Source organism: Prionailurus bengalensis, chromosome B2 (genome assembly GCF_016509475.1).
Source record: "Prionailurus bengalensis isolate Pbe53 chromosome B2, Fcat_Pben_1.1_paternal_pri, whole genome shotgun sequence".
Taxonomy (NCBI): Eukaryota; Metazoa; Chordata; class Mammalia; order Carnivora; family Felidae; genus Prionailurus; species Prionailurus bengalensis.
In genome coordinates this window covers 100,196,873-100,221,382 of record NC_057349.1, presented here as the reverse complement: position 1 = coordinate 100,221,382, position 24,510 = coordinate 100,196,873, and the positions used below count along the sequence as shown (strand labels likewise).

The 24,510-nt window shown below is 36.1% G+C and overlaps 1 protein-coding gene across 4 annotated transcripts in view; it reads left to right on the top strand.

The window, feature by feature from the left end:
- Positions 1–24,510, top strand: part of REV3L (REV3 like, DNA directed polymerase zeta catalytic subunit) — a 183,563-nt gene that overhangs the window by 147,016 nt on the left and 12,037 nt on the right. For 2 of the 4 annotated variants that reach the window (XM_043592124.1, XM_043592125.1), the window contains exons 22-27: positions 3,273–3,414; positions 5,317–5,561; positions 6,790–6,898; positions 8,719–8,925; positions 18,096–18,205; positions 22,966–23,080. In XM_043592124.1, the coding sequence (XP_043448059.1) occupies positions 3,273–3,414; positions 5,317–5,561; positions 6,790–6,898; positions 8,719–8,925; positions 18,096–18,205; positions 22,966–23,080 (928 nt within the window). Of the gene's footprint in view, positions 1–3,272; positions 3,415–5,316; positions 5,562–6,789; positions 6,899–8,138; positions 8,266–8,718; positions 8,926–18,095; positions 18,206–22,965; positions 23,081–24,510 lie in introns of those variants that run through there. The other 2 variants (XR_006299027.1, XM_043592126.1) reach the window with 2 other exon arrangements.

Sequence of the window (24,510 nt, the reverse complement as noted above, 5' to 3'; positions counted from 1 at the left end):
CTTCTCAGCACAGTGGATGAACAGAAACCACAGCTGCCTGCTTCTTCCTGGGAAGGGAAAGAGTTGGTAGAGTTCCTCAGAATCTCTGGCAGGGCTAGACTATAAGGCTAGTCCATGGACTATAAGGCTAGTCCATGAAGACTGGGAGAAACGCCTGCTTTGTCTAATGTTGGACACCAACATAAAGAGTCAAGGAAAATGAAGAATCAGGCAAAGATGCTCCAGACAAAGGAAGAAAATAAATTTCCAGAAACTGACCATAATGAAACAGAGCTATATGGTTTACCTGACAGATGTCAAAATAGCAGTCATAAAGATGCTCACCAAGGTCAAGAGAACAGTGCATGAGCAAAGTAAGAATTTTATCAGAGATAGAAAATATTTAAAAGTACTAAAGAGAAATCCTGGAACTGAAGAACACAGTAACTGAACTGAAAAATTTATTAGAGGGGTCCAACAGTAGACCAGACTAAGCAGAAAAAAGAATCTGGGAACTCAGCAGGTCATTGACCATCCATGACCACAGAACGCATGAGTCATTAGATCTATTTTGTTTTATTTTAAAGGGACTGACTGAATCCACATATAATGTGTTATCTCAGATTCACATTTGCCAAATCTGTATTATTGAAGGATTACCTTAATAATCTGAAACAAAATATATTAAAATGGGATACATTTTTTTTTGCCTATAAACTAGTAATAACTTAAAAAATTATAATCCCCAATATTGACAGAGATGCAAGAAAACAAGCACTTTATCATCTCTAGTTTGAATGTAAATTATTAAAACCCTCTGGAAAGTAGTGTGAGACTAATATTAAAAACAAAATCAGGGTTCCAGGGTGGCTCAGTCCGTTGATCCTGATTTTGGCTCAGGCCATGATCCAAGGTTGTGGGATCAAGTCCTGCATTGGGCTGAGCATGAAGCCCACTTAAGATTATCTCTCCCTCTTCTACCCTTCTCCCCTGCTTGTGCATGCTCTGTCCCTCCTTCCCTCCCTCAAATAAAAACTTTAAAAAATTTAAAAACTAAATCATAGCAGACCTTTGACCATATTTAGGCATTTATTTTAAGGAAATATTTCAGCATCTGTACAAAGACTCAACTGTAAAGATATTCATTATAGCATTGCTTATGGTAATAAAAGATACTCAAAACCAAGCCACTAAATTATAAATGATGTAATAGTCATGTAAGGTAAATATCATAAACTCATATAATAGTCAATAGCTATAAAATACATAAATATGGGGAAACAGTCACAATATATTAGGTTAGAAATACAAGTTATAGAATAGTATTTCTGTTTATTTTATTTAAAAATTGAATAATTATATAAAGTTTTTAGGATAGGTTTTTGTTATTTCTTTTTAGCTGTTATTCAGATATAATTCACATACCATATAATTCACCCATTTAAAGTGTACATACAGTTAGGGGTGGTGAGTGACTCAGTTGGTTAAGCACCCAACTCTTGATCTCAGCTCAGGTCTTGATATCAGGGTTTTGAGTTCAAGCCACATGTTGGGCTCTGTACTGGGCGTGAAGCCTATTTATGAATAGATAGATAGATAGTACAGTTAGATGCTGTTCGTATATTCAGTTGTGCAACCATTACCACAATAAATCTTAATATTTGCGTTATTCCAAAAAGAAACCCTGCATCTCCTAGCCATCACCCTCCAGTCTTCCCTTCTCTACCCCCACCCCTACTAATCTACTTACTGTCTCCATAGATTTGCCTATTTTGGACATTTCTTATCAATGGAATCATATAATGTGTTGCCTTTTGTGACTGACTGCTTTCAGTTTATGTTGTCCAGATTAATTCATATTGTAGCATGTGTCAGTACTTCATTTCCTTTTGTTGCCAAGTAATAATTCCATTGTATGAGTGTATACCACATTTTATTTATTCATCACTTGATGTATACTTGGGTTATTTCCACTTTTTGGCTATGAATAGTGCTGTTAAGAACATTCATGTACAAGTTTTTGTGTAGATGTATGTTTTCATTCCTCTTGGATATATACTAAGGAGTGGAATTGGTGAATTACATGGTAACTCTATGTTTAACAATTTGAGGAATTTCCAGACCATTTGCCAATGCAATTGCGCTATTTTACATCTAGTTTTTCTACATGTATGAATCATGTATCATGACTTTTAAAACTTTATTGAACAGTTATGACTATTCTAAAAGATATACTTAAAGGTTGCAATATATTTGAACCTTAATCATTAAATGAATAAATTTTATTCTTTAAAACTTCTGTTTATGGCTTTGGGGGAAGGTTTATTGTTGTTATTTGTTTTCTTAACAAAAAAGGTAAGGAAGGAGCACCTGGCTGGCTCAGTCGGTAGAGTATGTGACTCTTAACCTCGGGGTTGTTAGTTTGAGCCCCACGTTGGGCTTGGAGTCTATTTAATTAAAAAAAAACATGTTAGGGTAAAGAGTTTAATTTTTGTAAAGGTTTAAATCAAAGAACAGAATATTAGTATTTTCATAGAAAATACTGATTTGACATATTTACCCCATGTATAACCTCACTAAAGCTATTTTCCTAACTCACCAAATTATTGTATTTTTTCCCATTAACAGACAATGCATGCTGTTAGACTGGTAGTTACGGTGATATCCCAAAGCCTTCACATTCTTTTTTTTTAATTATTTTTTAATGTTTTTATTTATTTTTGAGAGAGAGCACAAGTGGGGAAGGTGCACAGAGAGAGGGAGACACAGAAACTGAAGCAGGCTCCAGGCTCTGAGCTGTCAGCACAGAGCCCTACGCAGGGCTCAAACTCAGAAACCATGAGATCATGACCTGAGCCGACGTTGGACACTTAACCGACTGAGCCACCCAGGCACCGCCCCAGCCTTTATGTTCTTTAAGAACGTATATGTGGTAAATTATAATTGTGTAATTATTGCATCAGCAGCAGTGGCATCTAAGAGAGAATGTTAATTTTTTATAACAAAAATAGAGCAACATCAAGCAAAATACTGAAAATAATTATCCTTAATCTTACCACCTTATCGCAAGTACTATTTTAAACTTTGATATTTTCACTAGGTTTTATGCCCTTGAAATATATGAAATTTTCTAATGTTTAACTCCTTTACATATTTTGCTAAAGACTCACACCATGACTCCCTCCTTAAATCCTCATTTTTAATGTGTAGGTTTTGGCAAGAATTAAAACAGTACTAGTTTCAAGTGTCCAAATTTTTTCTTAATGTTCATAGCATGGATTCTCTTTTAACAGATGGAAAATGGTTGATCACTACATTAGCCGTGTCCGTGGAAATCTCCAAATGTTAGAACAGCTGGACTTGATTGGGAAAACCAGTGAAATGGCTAGACTCTTTGGCATTCAGTTTTTACATGTACTCACAAGGGGTTCACAGGTAGGAAATCAGTTTTCCCTATATACCACGAAAGTTATGTGTGAGTGATAACTTGTGAGATGTTTGAGGTGATTTGATATTTTGAACTTTCTATGTGGTACGAACTAATATATAGCTGGTTAATCATATCTTGTAATTTATTTTCTGGAAAAGCTTTAATTTCACTTAACAGCTCCACTTTTTATTTACTCTCCATACCAACTTTCTGGCCACTGCTAAGTTTTTTATGCTGTTGAAAAACTCAATGGCTGTGTCCGTGAGAATATTTGTGCCTGAATAATATCAGTGTCATCAGGGATGCCTTCAAAGGCCCCTTAAAACTAGGGAAGCATCAAAGAAAGTCAGCCTCTCTTGTTTTATATTCCTAATTTCAATGTCTCCTATTTCCCAACAAATAAGGTTTTTTTTTTTTTTTAAGTTTATTTATTTTGAGAGAGAGAGAGAGAGAAAATCTCAAGCAAGCTCTGTGCTGCCAGCACAGACCCCAGTGCAGGGCTCAAACTCACAAACCCATGAGGTCATGATCTAAGCTGAAATCCAGAGTCAAGCACTTAACCGACTGAGCCACCCAGGCGCCCCACAAATAAGTTTAATATAAAAATAAAGAAGAGGATTTGGGAATCAGTATAAGTGGCTGTATCACTTTTTTAAGAAGTTAAAAATAGGATCATAAAGTTATTTAATTCATATCTTTTTAATTAATTTCCCAGGGATATGAGAGATTTCGTCAGATGCATCACCCAAAAGGATTTCATGCATTCATTCAACAAATATTGATTTGAATACCTTTAGTGTGTTAAATAAACACTGTGCTAGACATCAGGGATACTACATTAATTCACTTAGGTTCCTTAACCCCACAGAGCTCTAATTTGGCATGTTTATTAATAAACAAGTATGTTTATGGGGCGCCTGACTGTCCGACTTCGGCTGAGGTCATGATCTCACAGCTTGTGAGTTTGAGCCCCGCATTGCGCTTTGCACTGACAGCTCAGAGCCTGGATGGAGCCTGCTTTGGATTTTGTATCTCCGTCTCTCTCTCTCTGCCCCTCCCCGACTCGCACTGTGTGTCTGTCTGTCTGTCTGTCTGTCTCTCTCTCTCTCTCTCTGTCTCTCTCAAAAATAAAACATTAAAAACGTAAAATAAACATGTTTGTTTATTTAACTGTATTAATTTTTTAATTTATATCTCCCCACAAGTTTTTAATTTATATCCCTCCACAAGTTTTAAAAACAATTTGAAAAGGCAAAGATACCTTAAAACCACATGAGAACATTTCTGTGATCCATGCTGGTTCTTGTGAGTGCTTTCTTTTTCTAATACTCCAAACTATCTGCTTATTGGTGGATGTTATAAACAGTTAGTAATTGCTTGATTCAGTTTTGTGAGGAACCAGTATTAATCTGACTACTGTTCAGTTCTGGAATCCTTGTGTTTCCTTCCTTCTCGGGAAATTGGAGTAACTTGAGATTTATCCATCTCAATTCTCCCGACTTTCACTCTCTAACTTTCTCAAATCTGTCAAAGACCACTGGCCAACTTTTCAAATGAAATTGTTAAACTATACAGTCTTTCCTGTATCTGTTTATTATTAAATAGATGTATTTAAATATAAGAAGAAATCTAATTGTGTCTCTTTCCAAAATTGACTTATAAGATACTTAATGTATTTTACAGTTTTTATATAAGTTATAGGAATACAAGAAAAGGATTTATGAATGCCTTCTCTGGCACCTGAAAGCTGACTAAGTAACCTATATTATATAACTGCATTGTAAGAAAGCAGCCTTCTTCTGAAGAGCAAAACATCCCCTTAAATAATTATCAGATGTTCAGAGACCAATATATTTTTATTTAAACTGTTTCTTCTTTTCTTCCTACTTCTACCTCTCTGCCTGCAGTACCGTGTGGAATCAATGATGTTGCGTATTGCTAAACCAATGAACTATATTCCTGTGACACCTAGTGTTCAGCAAAGATCCCAAATGAGAGCCCCTCAGTGTGTTCCCCTAATTATGGAGCCTGAATCCCGCTTCTACAGCAATTCTGTTCTCGTTTTGGATTTCCAGTCACTATATCCTTCGATTGTGATTGCATATAACTACTGCTTTTCCACCTGCCTTGGCCATGTGGAGAACTTGGGAAAGTAAGTTTTTTTTTTTTCATATTTATAATTATGTTGTGATTGTACTTCTTACTAAAATTAGACTTTTTTTGAGTGTCTCTTTGCATTTGAGACTGTCCTTTTGAGCAAGGTGGATGGGCTGTAGCATAGCTAATTCATTCTTTGTTGTTACCATACTAATTGACCTGGATTTGGGTAACTGTATGACTAATTCAGCATCATGAATGGATGATTTATATGAAGAAGATTATGAATAGATCAGTCTTGCAGCTCATTTGTTTCATTCTCTGTGTATGTCTATGCATGCTCTCTCTCTCTCTCTCTCTTTTTTTTTTTTTTTTTTTGAGAGAGAAAGTGTGAGCAGGAGAGTGGCAGAGAAAGAGAGAGAGAGAGGAGAGAGGAGAGAGAGAGACTCTTAAGCAGGCTCCACACTTAGTGCAGAGCCCGACACGGGCTGAATCTCACCACCACGAGATCACCACCTGAACAAAAATCATGCTTAACTGACTGAGCCAGCCAGACGCCCCCTGTGGTCTCTTCAAATGAGAGTTAAATTTAATTTGTTGATATAAATCACTTTTCAGTGGAACAGTTTAAGGATTATGATCTTCTGTCTCCAGCTATCGCCTCTTCTTGACTTTTCTTAAAAATAGTCTATGATTTTTTTAAGTTAAATTGTTAAATGTTAGGTTTATATATTCATGTCAACTGAATTGTATACTGAATGAGAATAACATTTTTAATACTCAAAGGAGTATGTATTTTTCTCATATAAGAAATAGTCTTCATTTATAATGATTATTGTATGTGTAAAATCAAGCATTGTAGTGTTAACCTAGAGTATACTCATTCCTTTCTAGAAAGCATTTGTGGAAATTATGTTGGTAATCCTGTCTTTTTATTAAGAACAGAATTTGGAAAAGTTATTTATAATCTTTTTATTTAAGGCTTAAAATTTTTCTTTAAGGAACTTAGTGTAAGGTGATCATATGTTGAGTTGAAATCTGGTATTTCAATATAGATTACCCATAAATTTTAGGATAATGCCATTTAAGAAATGTTTCTTTTAATAATTTGTGAAAATTTGAAGAACTGCTATTTGGTAATTAAATAACGATATTGCTAAGTAAATAAATTCATGCTTAGATATTTGAAAATGAATTTCTAATGGAATCAGATTCCTAAAATTGTCTAGTATCGCTGTTCTGTGATTTGAGAAGTATTTGCTTAATGTTTTCTTTCTTAATAGGTATGATGAGTTCAAATTTGGCTGTACCTCTCTAAGAGTACCTCCAGATTTACTTTACCAAATTAGGCATGATATCACAGTGTCCCCCAATGGAATAGCTTTTGTCAAGGTAATACTCTCTTATAAGTGAAAGGTATCGACTGTGGCTTAACCTTTGGAGAGCTAATGGTTTAGATGCTGTTGGCATAGAATACAAAGAAAAAAGCCCAAGTCTGCTTGAATATCTTATCTTAAAAAGTAAAGATTATAGGAATTTTCTAAGAAATTATTTTTAAAAACCAGTTGTCTTATTTTGCATGAATTTAGATTTAAAGTCTTTTGTTAGATTTTAGTTTTTAATAAAATACTGAAAGAAATGTGCATATGTGCCTTCTGACCTCTATTAGAATCTGAGATTAGCTAATTGACGATCACAACAATGTTAAAAGATTTAAATTGCTCTAATATGTAAATTCTAATTGTCCTACAGTATTTTAAAGTAAGACTGCCTTAGAAATGATACTCTAATATATTTATTGATTGCATTTTTAAGATACCCAAACCAGTAATAGGATCTCTTTTCTTCTAGCCCTAATCTCCCCATAAAAGAGACAAAGAAGAGCCTCATAAATGAATAAATTAAAGACAAATAGAGGAGAGATTCTAGGAGAAGAGTATATTGCCTCTTTTATGCCAACTTCATTCCTTTTTTGTTCTATTTCCTTAGCAGTGAGTCTGTATTAGAATCACGGTACAGTAGGGTGGTTGATGGTAGCATGGACCCCACAAGCCCTCAGATTCATTCTGGTGTACTTAGCAAAAGTAGCATCATTTTCTACCAGTAAGAGAATGCTGTGTTTGAAGAGTACCTAAAAATTAGCTATTTAGATAGGAGGAAGATTCTCACCAGAGACTCATGACATACTCCTCTGAAAAATATTACCTCTTTAACATAACATATATTACATCTTAACAAAAACATTGTGACTGCTTCATAAGGTACACAGAATGAATTAGAGGTTAGAATATGTTTTCGTTGTCACATATGTAGCAGCTTGTTATATATGATTTCCCTTTAACAGCATTTTTAAAACTTGCATCTACATTTTGACCCAATATGTAAAGCTTAATAAAACTAAGATTTTTTAATATTCAGGAGTGTGATTATCCTATACCTAAGGTTTAATTGTTCAGTCCGACATGCATTACCTTGCACGTGTCTGTGAATCATCTTCAAAGTTAATACTGTTTTGTGGTTTTCATTCCTACTGGAGTTCTCATAAATTCTCCCTAGTCTTGATTAATACAAATGATTTTTTTTTTTTGGCATCAACAAATTTTATCACCTCACTATTCATCCCCTCTTCCAGATTGCTAATAAATATAGGCCGGAGGGGATGGCTTAGTGGTCTAAGCATCAGATTTGAAATACCTAGAGTCCCTGGAACTGCAGGTTTGAATGTCAGCAGAGTCAACCCAGCTCATCATTCTTCCAAGGTAGATAAATGGAGTTCCATGCAGATTACTGTGTGGGGTCATTAGGATGAGATCTTTAAAAACTGAGGTTTGTTATGAGTGATACAAATCCCGTGTGTCTTTCTGAAAGAGTGGGGGTTTGGATCAAAGTTTTGGACAAAATTTCCCTCTGAACTTGTTGTATGATCTCTTATGCGCTAGCTTGACATCCTCCTTTCTGGAGGTCTCTGAACTCACATAATAGTGCTACATTAGATTTATAAACATTATAGGAACCTTTTAGGAAAAAAGTGCTCTTCAAAAGAAGGAAAATGTGATGATTTTGTATTGATGGCCACTGGCCCTGTGGCCACTCAATTGTTAGTATGTTTCAGTTCATGACAGTTGGCCATTGTTATACTTTGTACTTCCTTCTTAATTATCTAAATCTGTAACTATTAAGGGATTTTAAATATTCTTTTTTCTTTACAATAGCCTTCAGTAAGAAAGGGTGTGCTACCAAGAATGCTTGAAGAAATTTTGAAGACTAGACTCATGGTGAAGCAGTCCATGAAGGCTTACAAGCAGGACAGAGCCCTTTCACGAATGCTCGATGCACGTCAGCTAGGACTTAAGCTTATAGCAAATGTCACATTTGGCTATACAGCTGCAAATTTTTCTGGGAGAATGCCATGCATTGAGGTAAGTCCTAGAAATCTGTAGTTTTTTCAAGATACTAAAGCAGCATTAAATGAATATCTGTTCATTAAAGTATTTTGTTTTATTTTAAAACTTTAAAGATTTTCATTTCCGTGACATAAGATCAGCTTTTCTCAAACTGGAACTTGTATACATAAAAAAATCTTCTGAGTTTTGGGCTTTTCTCTATGAGAACTCTTTATCATACATCTATTTCTACATAGCTCGATGAGCATACTGTAGCAAACTATTATCATGAGATTTTAGTGCTGCATTTATAGCAGTGTTTACAACAACCTTGGTACTGAATAATTCCTTTTAAATTTTTTTTTTTCAACGTTTATTTATTTTTGGGACAGAGAGAGACAGAGCATGAACGGGGGAGGGGCAGAGAGAGAGGGAGACACAGAATCGGAAACAGGCTCCAGGCTCTGAGCCATCAGCCCAGAGCCCGACGCGGGGCTCGAACTCCTGGACCGCGAGATCGTGACCTGGCTGAAGTCGGACGCCTAACCGACTGCACCACCCAGGCGCCCCTTCTTTTTTTTTTTTTTTTTTTAATTTTTTTTTTCAACGTTTATTTATTTTTGGGACAGAGAGAGACAGAGCATGAACGGGGGAGGGGCAGAGAGAGAGGGAATAATTCCTTTTAATGTGTTGACAAATCTGATGTTAGGTTGGCTTCTCCGAATGTCAGAATGACCAAACATTCCATGTTTACTAATGTACCAATAGATGTAAAACAAAACCTTTCTTTTGCCGAGGTAGTTGCAATTCAAAGATACTTTTCATAGAATAGGGCTAATTTCTTGCTACTCACTAAATTAGGGTGTAAATTTAACATGAATACAATATAGTGTGACAGAGTAATGCAATAACTTACTAGTGATTGAGAAAAGAACAGAGTAGTATTATTTTATTGGTGCTCTTTTTATGCCAGATGAAAGCTGGAACATTGCAGTATACCATGTTAGTAGTTCAGGAAGGGAAAAGCAGTGGAAGGATAAAGTCCCACATAGCCCACAATAGGCAGAATAAACTTCAAAAACTTGTGCAAGGGACTTTCAATTTCAGGTCCAGCATATAAGAAACTCAGAGGAGCCACTTTCTCCCCACAAGTAAAAAGCTGAACATACTAAAAAAGCAACCATTCTGAGATCTGTCAGAAGTGAGGTCACAGGGCAAAGCACTACCCCCAAAATTGAAAAGACCCAACAGGTAAATACAAAGAAGCACAGCTCACAAGAGCAGAAACCTCTGCAGGAACCAGTGCTTGAGGTAGGGAAACATCAACTGATGAATTGCTGGAAGTTCAGTGTGGACAAATCTGAGAGACTACGACTCCAAGGGACCTAGTCATCAGGACCCCCACACTTTTGTGATTTTTACCTCTAGGAGCTCAACCAAGTTCTCACAAGTTTTCTCTCACACAAGAAAAATTCCCTTGTGCTTCTGACACGGAGAGGGGAAAGGAACCATGTTGAAATACACCAGAGCATCCTGTTCTTAACAAGGTCTGCCTTCAGGAGAAACTTTAACTAGAGCCTAACCTGCTAGCGTTCTGTCAGAGCCTAACTGACCTGAGAGAAGGGAAATACCCAGCTCCGAGTGCTCTGGCCTTCCATGTGGAGGAAGGGAAATACTCCAGCCTCTTCTAGCCATCCTGTCCCACCAAAGGTGGGGAAAAAGACTGAGAAGCACATGTAAAGTACATAGTCCAGAGGTACAGTTTTACTGAAAGACTAAGTCTTACTCCTAGAACTGTAGAAGACTTCCCCTCCCCCCGCACAGATTACCACTGTATTACTAAAGGCCTATTTCTAGCAATTCCTTTTTACTTGATACTTCATGTCTAGCTGTCAAAAAAAAAAAAATTACAAGACATATCTAAAGTAAAAGACACAGTTTGAAGAGACAGAGCAAGCATCAGAACCAAACTTAGATGTGGCAGAGATGTTGGAATTATTAGACTGCAAATTTAAAACAACTATGATTAAGGTGCAAAGAGCTCTAATGGATAAAGTACACAGCGTGCAAGAACAGATGGGCAATGTAAGCAGAGATGCAGATTCTACAAAAGAACAAAAAAGAAATGCTAAAGATGAAAAGCACTTGAACAGAAATGAAGAATGCCTTTGATGGGCTTATTAGCAGACTAGACATGGCTGAAAAAAGAATCTCTGAATTTGAAGAAATCTCAACCCAAACTGCTAAAACTGAGAAGCAATGAGAAAACAGACTAAAAAAAAAGAACAGAATATTCTAAAACTGGGACAACTACAGAAGTTATAACATACATGTAGTAGGGATTCCAGAAGGAGAAGAAAGGAAGGAACAGAAAAATATTTCAAACAATAGTGACTGACAATGTCCCCCAAATTAGTGTCAGACACCAAACCACAGATCCAGGAAGTTCAAAGAACACCAAACAGTGCAAAAAAATAAACCTAGGGATATCATTTTCAGACTACAGAAAATCAGTAAAAGTGTTAGATCCTGAAAGAAGATGGGGGTCAGGGATAACTTACCTATGCAGAAACAAAGATAAGAATTACATCCAGCTTTTCCTCTGAAACCATGCAAGCAAGAAGAGAATGGAGTGAAATATTTAAAGTGTTGAGAGGAGAAAGTGCTCCAACCTGGAATTCTGTACCCTGAAAAATTACTGTTCAGAAGCAAAGGAGAAATGAAGACTTTCTCAGACAAACAAAAATTGAGGGAATTTGTGGCAGCAGAACTGCCTTGCAAGAAATGTTGTAAGAAGCTCTTTAGAAAGAAGGAAAATAATATAGGTCAGAAATTCAGATCTACATAAAGAACAAAAGATCCTCAGAGAAGGAATAAGTGAAGGTAAAGTAAAATAAATACTTTTATTTCTCTTATTCCCTTTTTCTTTTTTTTTAAGCTTATTTGAGAGAGAGAAGGGTAGGGGCAGAGAGAGAAGGAAAGGGAGAATCCCAAACAGGCTCCACACTGTCAGTGCAGAGCCCAACATGGGGCTTGATCTCACAAACTGTAAGATCATGACCTCAACCAAAAAAAAGAGTTGGACATTCAGCCGGCTGAGGCACCCGTTTTTCTTATTTTTAATTGATCTAACAGATAACAATTTGTTCAAAATGATAATAGCAACAATGAATTCGATTAGGTATATATATATGCAGATGCTTATGTATAAGTAAAATGAGTGACAGAAATGACATAAAGGCTGGAAGAAATTAGAATTATTTCATCATTATGAAGTACTTGCCCTGCTGTGAAGTGGTATAGTGGTATTTCACAGTGGTATATTGAAAGTAAATGTATTATTGCAAAATCTAAGGCAACCACTTTTACAAAAAATAAAAAAATATGATTGATGTGTAAGAAAAGAGAAAAATGGAATCCTATCAAATAGAACCACAAGAGGAAGAAAAAGAGAAGAAAACAAAAATAGGAACAAAAAACAAGGGCAACAAACAGGAAAAAATAAGCAAAATCAGTAAGAATGTAGTTGAACTCAGCAGGACAACCAAATGAATATAGTGGGCATTTATATATAGACTACTTCATTCAACACCAGAAAATGCATTCTTCTCAAGCTTGCATGGAACATGCACCAAGACGGATCTCATTCTGGGTCATAAAACACACCTTAACAAATTTGAAAGAATATAAATCGTATAATGTCTGCTCTCAAATCATGTTGCAGTTGATAGGCTAGATATCAATAACAGAAAGACAGCTGGAAAATCCCCAAATGCCTAGAGACATTCTAAAAGAAATTTTAAAATATTTTGAACTAAATGAAAACACAATTATCACAATTGGTGGAAATAAGCAAAAGCAGGCGTAGAGTTAAATTTTTATAATATCGAATCCATTATTAGAAAAAAAAGAGAAAGATCTAAAACTAATCCTCTAAGCTTCCACTTTAGGAAACTAGAAAATAAATTCAAAGTGAACTAAAAAAAAGTAATAATAAAAATTATATCAGAAATCAGTGGAATTAAAAACAAATTGAGAAAAATCAAAGAACCCAAAAGCTAGGTTTTTTTAAAGAATAATAAAATCAGTAATCCTTTAGCCAGCCTAAGAAAAAAAAAGAAAGAAGACACAAATTACTAATATTAGAAATAAAAGAGGAGACATCACTTCAGGCCCCATAGGACATTAAGAAGATAATAAAAGAATACTATGTACACAAATTTGATAGCCTAGATGAAATGAACCAATTATTTAAAGGACATAATCTGCCAAAACTCACACAGGAAGAAATAGCCTGAACAGGCTTTCTCTATTAAAGAAATTGAATCAGTAATTAATAACCTCCAAAATAGAAGGCACCAGGCCCAGATGGGTTCCCTGGTAAGTAAATTCTACCAAACATTTATGGAAAAAATTATACCAATTCTCTACAATCTCTTTCAGAAAATAAAAGCAGAGGAAATACTTTCTAAGTCATTCTGTGAGGCCAGCATAATCGTAATACTGAAACCAGGAAAAGACATTACAAGAAACTACACACCAATCTCTCTCATGAACATAGATGCAAAAATTTTCAACAAATATTAGCAATTCAAATCTAACAATATATAAAAACAATTACACACCACAACCAAGTGGGATTTATCCCAGGCATGCAAGGCTGGTTTAACCTTTGAAAATCAATTAGTGAGATCCATCACATCACATGCAGGGAAAAGCCACATGATCTTAACAATAGATGCAGAAAGAGCATTTGACAGAATCCAATATCCATTCATCATAAAAAGCCCTCTGTAAACTAGGAAGAGGGGAACTTTCTCAGCTTCATAAAGAATATCTACAAAAAAACCTACAGCTAATACCATACTTAGCTATGAAAAACTTGAAGCTTCCCTACTAAGATCAGGTACAAGGCAAGGATGACCCCTCTCACCACTGCTTTTCAACATCATAGAAGTACTGGAAGTTCTAGTTAATGCAGTAAGACAAGTAAAGGGCATAAAAAATACACAGATTGCGGGGCACCTGGGTGGCTTAGTGGTTGGGCAACCGACTTCAGCTCAGGTCATGATTTCACAATTCGTGAGTTCGAGCCCCGCATCGGGCTCTGTGCTGCCAGCTCGGAGCCTGGAGCCTGCTTCGGATTCTGTGTCTCCCTGTCTCTCTCTGCCTCTCCCCCACTCGCACTCTGTCTGTCTCTCAGAAATGAATAAACGTTAAAAAAAAAATTTTTTTTAAATACACAGATTGGGAAGAAAGAAATAAAACTGTCTTTGTTACATATGACATAATCCTCTATATAGAAAATCCAAAAGAATTAGCAGAAAATCTCCTAGAACTAATAAGCAGTTATAGCAGGGTTGCAGGATGCAGGGTTAATACACAGAAGTCAGTCGCTTTCCTATATACCAGCAATGAACAAATGAAATTTGAAATTAAAACTGTATCACTATATTAGCACCCCACAAAATGAAATATTTGTTATAAATCTAACAAAGTATGTATAAGATCTGTATGAGGAAAACTGTACAGCTGTTGAAAGAAATGAAAAAGCTAAATAAATGGAAAGATATTCCATGTTGATAGATAAGAAGACTCAGTATTGTCAAGAAGTCAGTTCATCCCAGGGCACCTGGGTGGCTCAGTCAGTGAAGCATCCAACTTCGGCTCAGGTCATGATCTCGCGGTTCATGAGTTCCAGCCCTGCATTGGGCTCTGTACTGACAGCCTGGAGCCTGCGTCAGATTCAGTCTCCCTCTCTCTAACCCTCCCCTGCTTGCGCGCTTGCGCTCTCTCTCGCTCGCTCGCTCTCTCTCTCTCTCTCTCTCTCTCAGTAATAAATAATAAACATTAAAAATTAAAAAAAAAATTCAGTTCATCCCAAATTGATGTATAGATTGAATGCAATCCTAGTCAAAATCCCAGCAAGTTACTTTGTGGATATTAACAAACTGATCTTAAAGTTTATGTGAAAGGTAAAAGACCTAGAAAAACAATACAATTTTGAAGAGTAAACTCAGAGAACTGACAGTACCTGACTTTAAGCCTTACTGTAAAGCTACGGTAATCAAGGTAGTGTAGTATTGGCCAAAGAATAGACAAATGTATTAGTGAAACAGAAGAGGTTACAGAAATAGACCCACGTAAATATAGTTAATTGATCTTTAACAGAGGAGCAAAGGCAATACAATGGAGAAAAGTAGAAGATAGTCTTTTCAATAAATGGTGCTGAGATAACTGGATATCCACAAGCAAAATAAGTGAATCTAGACACAGACCTTACACCCTTCACAAAAATTAACTCAAATTGGATCACAGACCTAACTATAAAACACAAAACTATAAAACTCCTAGAAGATAACATAGGAAAAAATCTAGATGACCTTGAATTTGGTAATGGCTTTTTACTTGGCAACACTAGAAGCATGATTTATAAAAGAAAGAAAGAATTGATAAGCTGGACCTCATTAAAATAATTTTCAGCTCTGCAAAAGACAGTCAAGGGTGAAAAGACAAGCCACAGACTTGGAGAATGCAGGGATTAAGGGCACTGACCCTCCCCACAGAGTTGAAAATCCACATATAACTTTTGACTCCCCAAAACTTAACTATAAATAGTCTACTATTGATTAGTAGCCTTACTGATAACATGAACAATTAACACATATTTTGTATGTTGTGTATATTATATGCTGTATTCTCACAATTAAGTTAGAGAAAAGAAAATGTTACTAAAATCATAAGAGAAAACACATTTACAATACTATACTGTATTTATTGAAAAAATCCACATATAAGTGGACCCATACAATTCAAACCTGTATCATTCCAGATGATTTTCTTTGTGCATTCATCTGTCAGTGGCCACTTTGGTTGCTTCCATGTCTTAGCTATTGTAAATAATGCTGCAGTGAACATAGTGGTGTATATATCTTTTACAGTTCGTGTTTTCATTTCCTTCAGATATATACCCAGTAGTGGAATTGCTGGATCATAATGGTATTTCTATTTTTAATTTTTTGACGAACTTCCGTATTGTTTTCCATGTTAGCTGCACCAATTTGCACTCCCACCAGTGGTGCACGAGAGTTCCCTTTATTCCTCATTCTTACTAACACTGTACTTATTTTTAGAAATTTTGTACTTAAATATTTTTCTTATTATGACTTTTCAGGATCCCAACCATTGCCTAAACTGTAAAACCAGTTCCTTTCCTCTTTCTAAATCTAATCTCTTAGCCCTATAATGGAGTAATGTTCAAATTAGGAACCATGGCACAAAGTAGCAGAATCACTTTTAATTTAATTATCACTCCTTCCTTCTTCCATCTCCCACCACTAAATCCTTCACAATGCAAGGTCTTCGGGACAGCTGCAAGAGTTCTCTTTAAGAACAAGAGTTCTGTTCTTCCAGGTGTAACTTAAATGGGCCAGAGTAGGTAACAGGAGGCAGACATTTAGGGTCAGTATGTGTATTTATTCATATGTGTGTAGCTTAAAAGCATATTTGATTCTGACACTAGATGGTTTACCCTTCCAGCTATTTGCCATCACATATTTTTAAAGTTTATCTTGTTTTGAAAGTGGCAACAGATGACAAATTGACCATTTTATTCAAACATGAGTTTCGATTAGATAACATGACTTTTTTTAATGTGTCAGGATATATATAGTTTACATTCTCAAGGTTTTCTGATATACTAAAGGTCTCAATAGAATTCATGGTTCTTAATTTAAACCCAATAAGTTTCTGCTACCAGTTTAAATCTATTCCTTTGTTCATTTAACATTTCCTTTGTAAAGCAACTATAAAGAGCCTTTTAAACACTTATTCAATCCTACATTTAGTTCAGGTGATTCAAATTTTACAGTAAAAAGAGAAAGATCATTATAACTGTTGTTGGCTTCTTAATACAAAGAAAAAGTGCATAATTCTTCTAAAATTTTAAAAGGAATGCTCCATTTATGCCAGATGGAAGTTTTCCCCAGCTCTTAGTTTTAATGAGTTTAGTGGATGGAGGCACCTGGCTGGCTCAGTCTGTAGAGGATGTGACCCTTGATCTTGGGGTTGTGAGTTCAAGCCCCACGTTGGATGTAGTGATCACTTAATATATATATAAAGCAAGCAATAGTCCTATGCTGGTCTCCTTAATTTACTTAACTATAAAATATAATCAGCTTGTTGTATTTGTCAAGATCTGTCATCTTTTTGTTTTGTCATTATGTCATGATCTTTGTTTAAACTCACTAATCACCAATGAAACTGTCCTTGTTAGGAGAGCCTTGTTGGCTCAGTTGGTAGAGCATGCAACTCTTGATCTGGAGGTCACGAGTTCAAGTCCCATGTTGGATGGAGACATTACTCAAAAAAAAAAAAAAAAAAAGTATTCTTGTTAGACATATCTGTGTACTTGATTTAAATTGAACACTTATATTTTCCATCATAGAATTATACATTTTTCATTATATTCTGTATTATCTAAAAATTATGTATAGCCAATCACTAGGATTGAAGTTCACCATTAACTTTAATGATATTAAAAGAAATTATCCTAATACTCCAATAGAAAAATTTTGAAAGATATACACACACATACTCATACACATACACAGTGTAATTTCCTTCTGAATTGGTTATAAAAGCATATATGAGGGGCACCTGGGTGGTTCAGTTGATGAGGTGTCTGACCTCAGCTCAGGTCATGATCTCATGGGTTGTGAGTTCGAGCCCTGTGTCTGGCTCTGTGCTGACAGTGCAGAGCCTACCTGGTTCCCCTGCCTCCCTCTCTCTCTGCCCTTCCCTCACTAGTTTGTGTGCTCTCTCTCTCTCTCCTCAAAAATAAACATTTTTTGGAAAAAAAAAAAAACAACAACATATATGAAAGTCCTTGAATAAACCAAACTTATTCTTCCAGGAATCAGATGTAACTGTATACCTTGTATAAAATATAATCCATTGTACTTATTGATACACTCACAGGTGAGTCTATATATCGATTGATTCCTTTCTTTATATTCTTCACCTCATTTTCTTCATGAGTACTTGTAGAAAGAACTATGACACTAATGACTGTTTTCTTTTTTACGTTCTTTTCTCCTTGTTTCATATTTAGAAATAGTAGTGAAAATTAAGTATTATATGTTAAAGTCTACTGATATATACTAAGCTGTGTTAAGAAATTACTTCCAATGTGTTTGTACCAACAGGTTGGTGATAGTATTGTTCACAAAGCCAGAGAGACCTTGGAACGAGCTATTAAACTGGTGAATGATACCAAGAAATGGGGTGCCAGGGTTGTATATGGAGATACTGACAGGTAATTAACTTCCTACTTTATAGTTGTCTTTTTGCATATCTTCAGATATTCATTTCAGTGTTTGAAATGGCTTAAGGGTAATCCTTCCTAAAAACAGAGTTCTACTTAAGTCTTCCTCAGTCCTTATGATCTTGTGATCAGAAGTAGCACAAGTCCTGAATTACCAGATATGATCTTAAGAGACAGAAATTTTAAGTGTCCTGAGCCACAGACTTATGGAGATTCCCATGGCATGCCTGCAGGTAGCAAAGTAGATAGTGATCTGCAAAAAACTGTATACACAGGGGTCTAGTCTAGTCTTTTTAAAAAACAATAGCTCTTAATGTAAATGATTCTTCATATAGCTTCAGCTCTGTGAATTTAAATACATATCTTAACTTTGGAAGATATCTGCCAAAGCTATGAGTGGTTAACTTTCCTTGGCCCAAAATACTTTTGACCTTCTACAAAAAGTACATGTAGGCAGATACAATTTTCCATTTGATTCCAGAGGGCTCACAGACTTCCTGAAGTCCATCATCCATGGGCTGACAAAGAATAGGACTGCCTCTGGGTCCTGAATTAATAACCTCAGCTTGGTTGCCTGCCTTGGTATTTTTTTAGGGCCCAGTTATTGATGTAACATCTTATTTGTATGACTTCATAAATTCTTCTAGATTATAAGTATTATGCAGATTTCTTAGAGTCTGATATTTTTCATATTGAAGGCTTAGATTCACAGTGTGATCATGCTTAGAGCACTTGCCTCAGGGACCTCTGATGACTTTACAGCCCAGTGAAGCTATAGGACATAATGCTTCTAATCATTAAAAATAGCTTCTAGGTAATCTTTGAAGAGCACTTAATCTTCTCCAGTTCTTTAAAGCACGTATAATCAGCATAATCATATTAATGCTGAATGAGACTTGCTTCATACAGCAGCTGTTTCATTACTAACAGGTGGGTATACTTTCAGGTTATCCAGGCCCCAGCTATCCATAGTGTCTACTGTTCTCCATCAAAAGCGACTCTTCAGCTTGACTTTAGTATTTCACTGCTCTGTAAAACCACTTCTGCTGAGTAGTCTAGCAAAATAAAAGTTACTAGAACATGGTTTTGTACCTTGTTAGCAGAGCTCCTTGCAAAAAATTTAGGGAAGAGGAAAAAGTTAAACATTGAATTGTTGAGTTTAATTCAGGGTCATACATGTCATGGTTGATGACACACACAATCAGAAGTTGGCATGGTTCTCATTGTAGTTATCTTTGTTTAGTATATAAGATCTTTAAGAATTCAAACCAAAAAAACAGACGCACAGAATGTCAGAACTGAAAGACAGCTTTGGTGCTATTGAGGTCAGCAGTTTTCACATTGCTGGAGGGAACCCTTAGAAGCATATTCTTATGTGCTGCTTAAAAGCACATTTCCCTAAGATAAGAAACTTGTCTAAGATCACCTGACTAGTCAGCAATGGAGCCATAAATTAGTACTCAGTGTTTTTTGATTCCTAGCTGGTACTGTCTCATTACATCAGAATTCACAGGTATTTTATGATTCCAATCAAAGAATTTGCAATATTATTAGAACTTTTGCTCTCCATTCACTAATTCATTCAACAAATGATAATTGAAATATACTGTATGAGGGCAGTTCATTCTTGAGCATGCATTATCAATGGTAACAGTATCACCCTAACCCAGTACAAATTGGTTCTCAGGGAGCAAAACCACTTAGATAGTACAATGGATTTTTGGCCCTACAAAGTTCAACCACCCAACAGTATTTTATTTCTTAATAATTACTTTCTCTTATTAAATTTACTTTTGGGGCACCTGGGTGGCTCAGTCAGTTAAGCATCTGACTTTGGCTCAGGTCGTGATCTCATAATTTGTGGGTTTGAGCCCCATGTCAGGTTCTATGCTGACAGTGCAGAGCCTGGAGCCTGCTTCAAGTTCTGTGTCTCCCTCTCTCTTTGCCCCTCTCCTGCTCACTCGCTCTCTCTCTCAAAAATAAAACATTAAAAAAATCTTAAGTTAAAAAAATTTTTTTAAATAAAAATAAATTTTAACTTTTTTGAGAGAACAATAATGATAAAAGATTGAGAAACACTGCTTTAGGGATAATAGATAATGCTTGGTGAAGTGAAAAAGTTCTTAACTGAGAGTGAGGAGATCTGGATTTGCTTTCTAGCTATACATCTAGTCGGTGCATGGCCATTAACAAGTCTTTTAGCCTCTCTGAGGCTCAGTTGCCTCATGATCAGAATAAAGGAAATCTGATAGATGATGGTGAATGATCATTGCCTCCCTCCGATTTCAAGACTGCTGATTTTATGAATCTTGGGAACTAGCTAAGGGCAATCAGTTACCAAAGCATCAAAATTACTGTTACAGAAAGGTGTTTCTGTCTCTAAAGCAGTTATGCATTATTGTCCATTTAGAAAGTATAATAAACACACTATTTCTTTTTTCAATTAAATGATATTTTTTATGAAAATATAACTGGGAGTGCTTGGGTGGCTCAGTTGGTTAAGCATCTGACCCTTTTTCCCCCCCCCCACATTTATTCATTTTTGAGAGACGGAGCATAAGTTGGGGAGGGGCAGAGAGAGAGAGGGAAACAGAATCTGAAGCAGGCTCTAGGCTGTGAGCTGTCAGCACAGAGCCCGACGCAGAGCTTGAACACACAAATCGTGAGATCATGACCTGACCCAAAGTCAGATGCTTAACGGACTGAGCCGCCCAGGCACGCCAGGTGTCTGACTCTTGATTACAACTCAGGTCATGGTCTCATGGTTCATGAGTTCAAGCCCATGTTGGGCTCAAGCCCCACGTCATACTACACACTGACAGTGCAGAATCTACTTGAGGTTCTCTTTTCCTCTCTCTGCTCCTTTCCTACTCATGTACTCTTGCTCTCTCAAAAATAAACTTTAAAAAATAAAATTGACATACAGTATTGTTTCAGGTATATAATACAGTGATATGACCATTATATACATTACAAAGTGGTAATGTGGTTTATACAAAGTTTGTAATGTGTATATACATTACAAAGTGGACAAGTGGTTTAAACAGTTATTTTATAGAAGAGTGGTTCTCAGTCATATTTACTACACCCTAGTGGAATATGACCTACTCCCATCAGTTATAGGAATTCTCTATAGTAGTGCTAATAGCTCTTATATAGAGTGGCAGCAGAAGAGTGGTGTGGAGCTAGAATCCGAATCTCTAGAAAAATTCATCTGAGTATAATTGAGAAAGGCTTTCTAGGTTGTTCTAATATCCCCACTCACGCCCTACTATGTGAAAATCACACTCTGTATGTGTGCTTGGATCTCTCAACCCAAAGATGATTGTTACTTAACTAGATTAAAAGCACCAGTGACAGACAAACTTATTTTAAAACAGTCTTTCTCTTTTTTGTAGGACAGTCACCTCCATTCTGTTAAGTGATCAAAAATTTCCATTAATCTTGGCCAGCAGTCTTGAAGCTTAGCTCCAAATAAAACTGGCCAAAGCAACATAGATGGACTCAAACCCACTAACTACTGGGTAAAATCTCATACATGTAGCCTATAATAATATTTTTTAAGATATCAACTTCATTGAGGTATAATTTTTAACAAAACACATAATTTAAAAAAATGTAATGTTTGTTTTTGAGAGAGAGACACACACAGACAATGTGAGCAGGGGAGGGGCGGAGAGAGAGAAGGAGACACAGAATCCCAGCAGGCTCCAGGTTCTGAGCTGTCAGCACAGAGCCCGACATGGGGCTCAAACCCACAAGCCTTGAGATCATGACCTGAGCCCAAGTCAGACATTTAACTGGCTGAGCCACTCAGGCACCCCAGAAATCCTTCCGTCTTGACCTGCGTATACTGCTGGTGGAATTGTACATCAGAAATTTCTTTCTGGAATTCAGTTTGACAGTATCTTTCAAAAAATATTTTTGGAGTATACATTTACCCAGAAATTTCACTGATAGAAATTTGTTCTAAGGATACAACCAGAGGTGTGCCAAATTATTATATGTGAAATATTAGCAAAAAAATTTTAAGTAACCTAAATTTCCAGTGATTGAGGTTTGGTTAAATTACGATACACCTATACATTGAAATACAGTACAACTGTTAAAATAATGTAAAAGAACTAAGCAGTGTGAGAAAATATTAACAATTAATTGAATTAATTAAACAATTAAATGAAAGAAGAAAGTTATCCAACAATCTGATCTGTGATCCCGAAGGAGAAGCGATTTACAGATATACAGAAAGGTTTGTAGTGCCTATTTTCTGAATGGTCAGATTAGGTGGCTGTTTTCTTCTTTGTGCTTTCTGTTTTCTGACATTTTCTTCAGTGAACATATATTATAAAATATATGTGTGTCTTTTTTAAGTTGGGTGGTTCTGGAAGGAAATTTCCTCCCATATCACAAGTAAATTTTTCATTTCTTTATAATCACATTTTCTTTTATTTTATGACTGATGTAATGGTGCATCATATAAAGCCATTATTGTCTAGGAATGACCCAAGACCTTCTTGGCATCTCTGACAGCTGAGCTGGTCTATGTGAAGCTAAACTAGAAATATTAGATGTTTTTAAAATCTGTAATAATACAAGGGAAGTATGATAAAGCAAGAAAGCTTAAACAGGAAGCAACTTCATAAGCAAAAGGGGCAAAAAAGCTTTCTTTGGTATTAGGGTATTATCCAGGAAAGTAAAGTTACTCTTGATGAAATTTTTTGTTACAACAATCTCGTTTTTAACCCTCTTAGTATGTTTGTGCTACTGAAAGGAGCTACTAAGGAGCAGTCTTTTAAGATTGGTCAGGAAATTGCTGAAGCTGTAACTGCTACCAATCCTAAACCAGTGAAATTGAAGTTTGAAAAGGTAAGAGAAATATAATTAATACTGGAAATAACAGATGAAATTCACATACCTCATGGAGATTTTGGTCTTGCATAATACATTTTCAGAATCAGTAACAGTATAATGCCTACAAATTGTTGTATTTAAAATATTTTCCCTGAGTTTTGTATAATTTTCTCAAAAAAAAAAAAAAACGCTTTGTTCCAATTAACTATTGCTGTGTATCAGACACCCCCCCCCCCCAGCCAAACTTAATGATGTAAAACAGCCACTCTTTTATTATGCTTACGGATTTTATGGGTCAGGAATTCAGAAGAGGTGCAGCAGGGATGGCATGTCTCCGCTCCACAGTGTCTAGATCCTTAGCTGGGAAACTTAATGGCTGAAGGTGATACAACTTGAAGCTTGCTCACTCTGCTGTCTGGGGGTTGATGCTGGCTGCTGTTGGGAACATCAGCTGGGGCTGTCAGCTGGAACACCTGCATTTGGCCTTTCCCTGGGATTATTTGTTCTTCCTCACAGCATGATGGCACTGAGTTCCAGGAATGAACATCCCAAAGAAAAATAGACAAAAGCAGTTTTGTTTTTTATGACCTAGTCTCAAAGTCACACCACATCATAGCCTGTCTAGATTTAAGAGAGAGCATAGATTCCCATCTCTTAATGGGAAGAATGTCAGAATCACATTGTAAGGTCATGTGGAATGGCAGATATTATTTATTTGGACAGTACAGTCTGCCATAAGGACCTTATTAGACTCTTTTCACTTTACCTTCCATATCATATATGTATTTAGTTCTTTCCATATAAAAGCTACTAAACTAGGAGAGGTGTGGAATGCAAAGAAGCATAACACACAGTCCCACTAAGCCGATAATCATGAGAGCAGTCTCCCTAAACACTGTAAGAGCACAAAGAAAAGGAGGTATTATGTCATCTTGGGCTGGATGAGGAGACTCCATGGAGGAGTACTTCCATGAGGAGGTAATATTGCACTGTGTCTCAGAAAATGGTTAGAATTTCAATGGGCAGCCATGGGGCTGCAGTCATTCTGCATAGAAGAAAATGGCGTGTAGGAGGATAGGGAGTTGGAAAAGCATAATATGGGAATATAGAGTAGTGGGAGAGAACTCTAGAAAATAAACTTAAGACCAGATTGTAGAGTGTCTTGAATACCAAGCTAAAATGTTTAAACCTGATTCAGAAAAGTGTATCAAACAAGAACATGACATGATCAGAGCTGTTTGGGGAGGATTAGTCTCACAGTGGTATACAAGATGGTTTGGGAAGGGGAGAAGCTCAGGACAGGATGCAGCCTGTATAACCTGAACTAGGGAAGATAAAGAGCAATTCAGGAGATACTGAGAAAGAAGGATCCGTAGGAATTAGAAATGGTTGATTTAAGAAAACGGGTGTGAAAAAAAAAAAAGAAAACGGGTGTGGAAAGGATA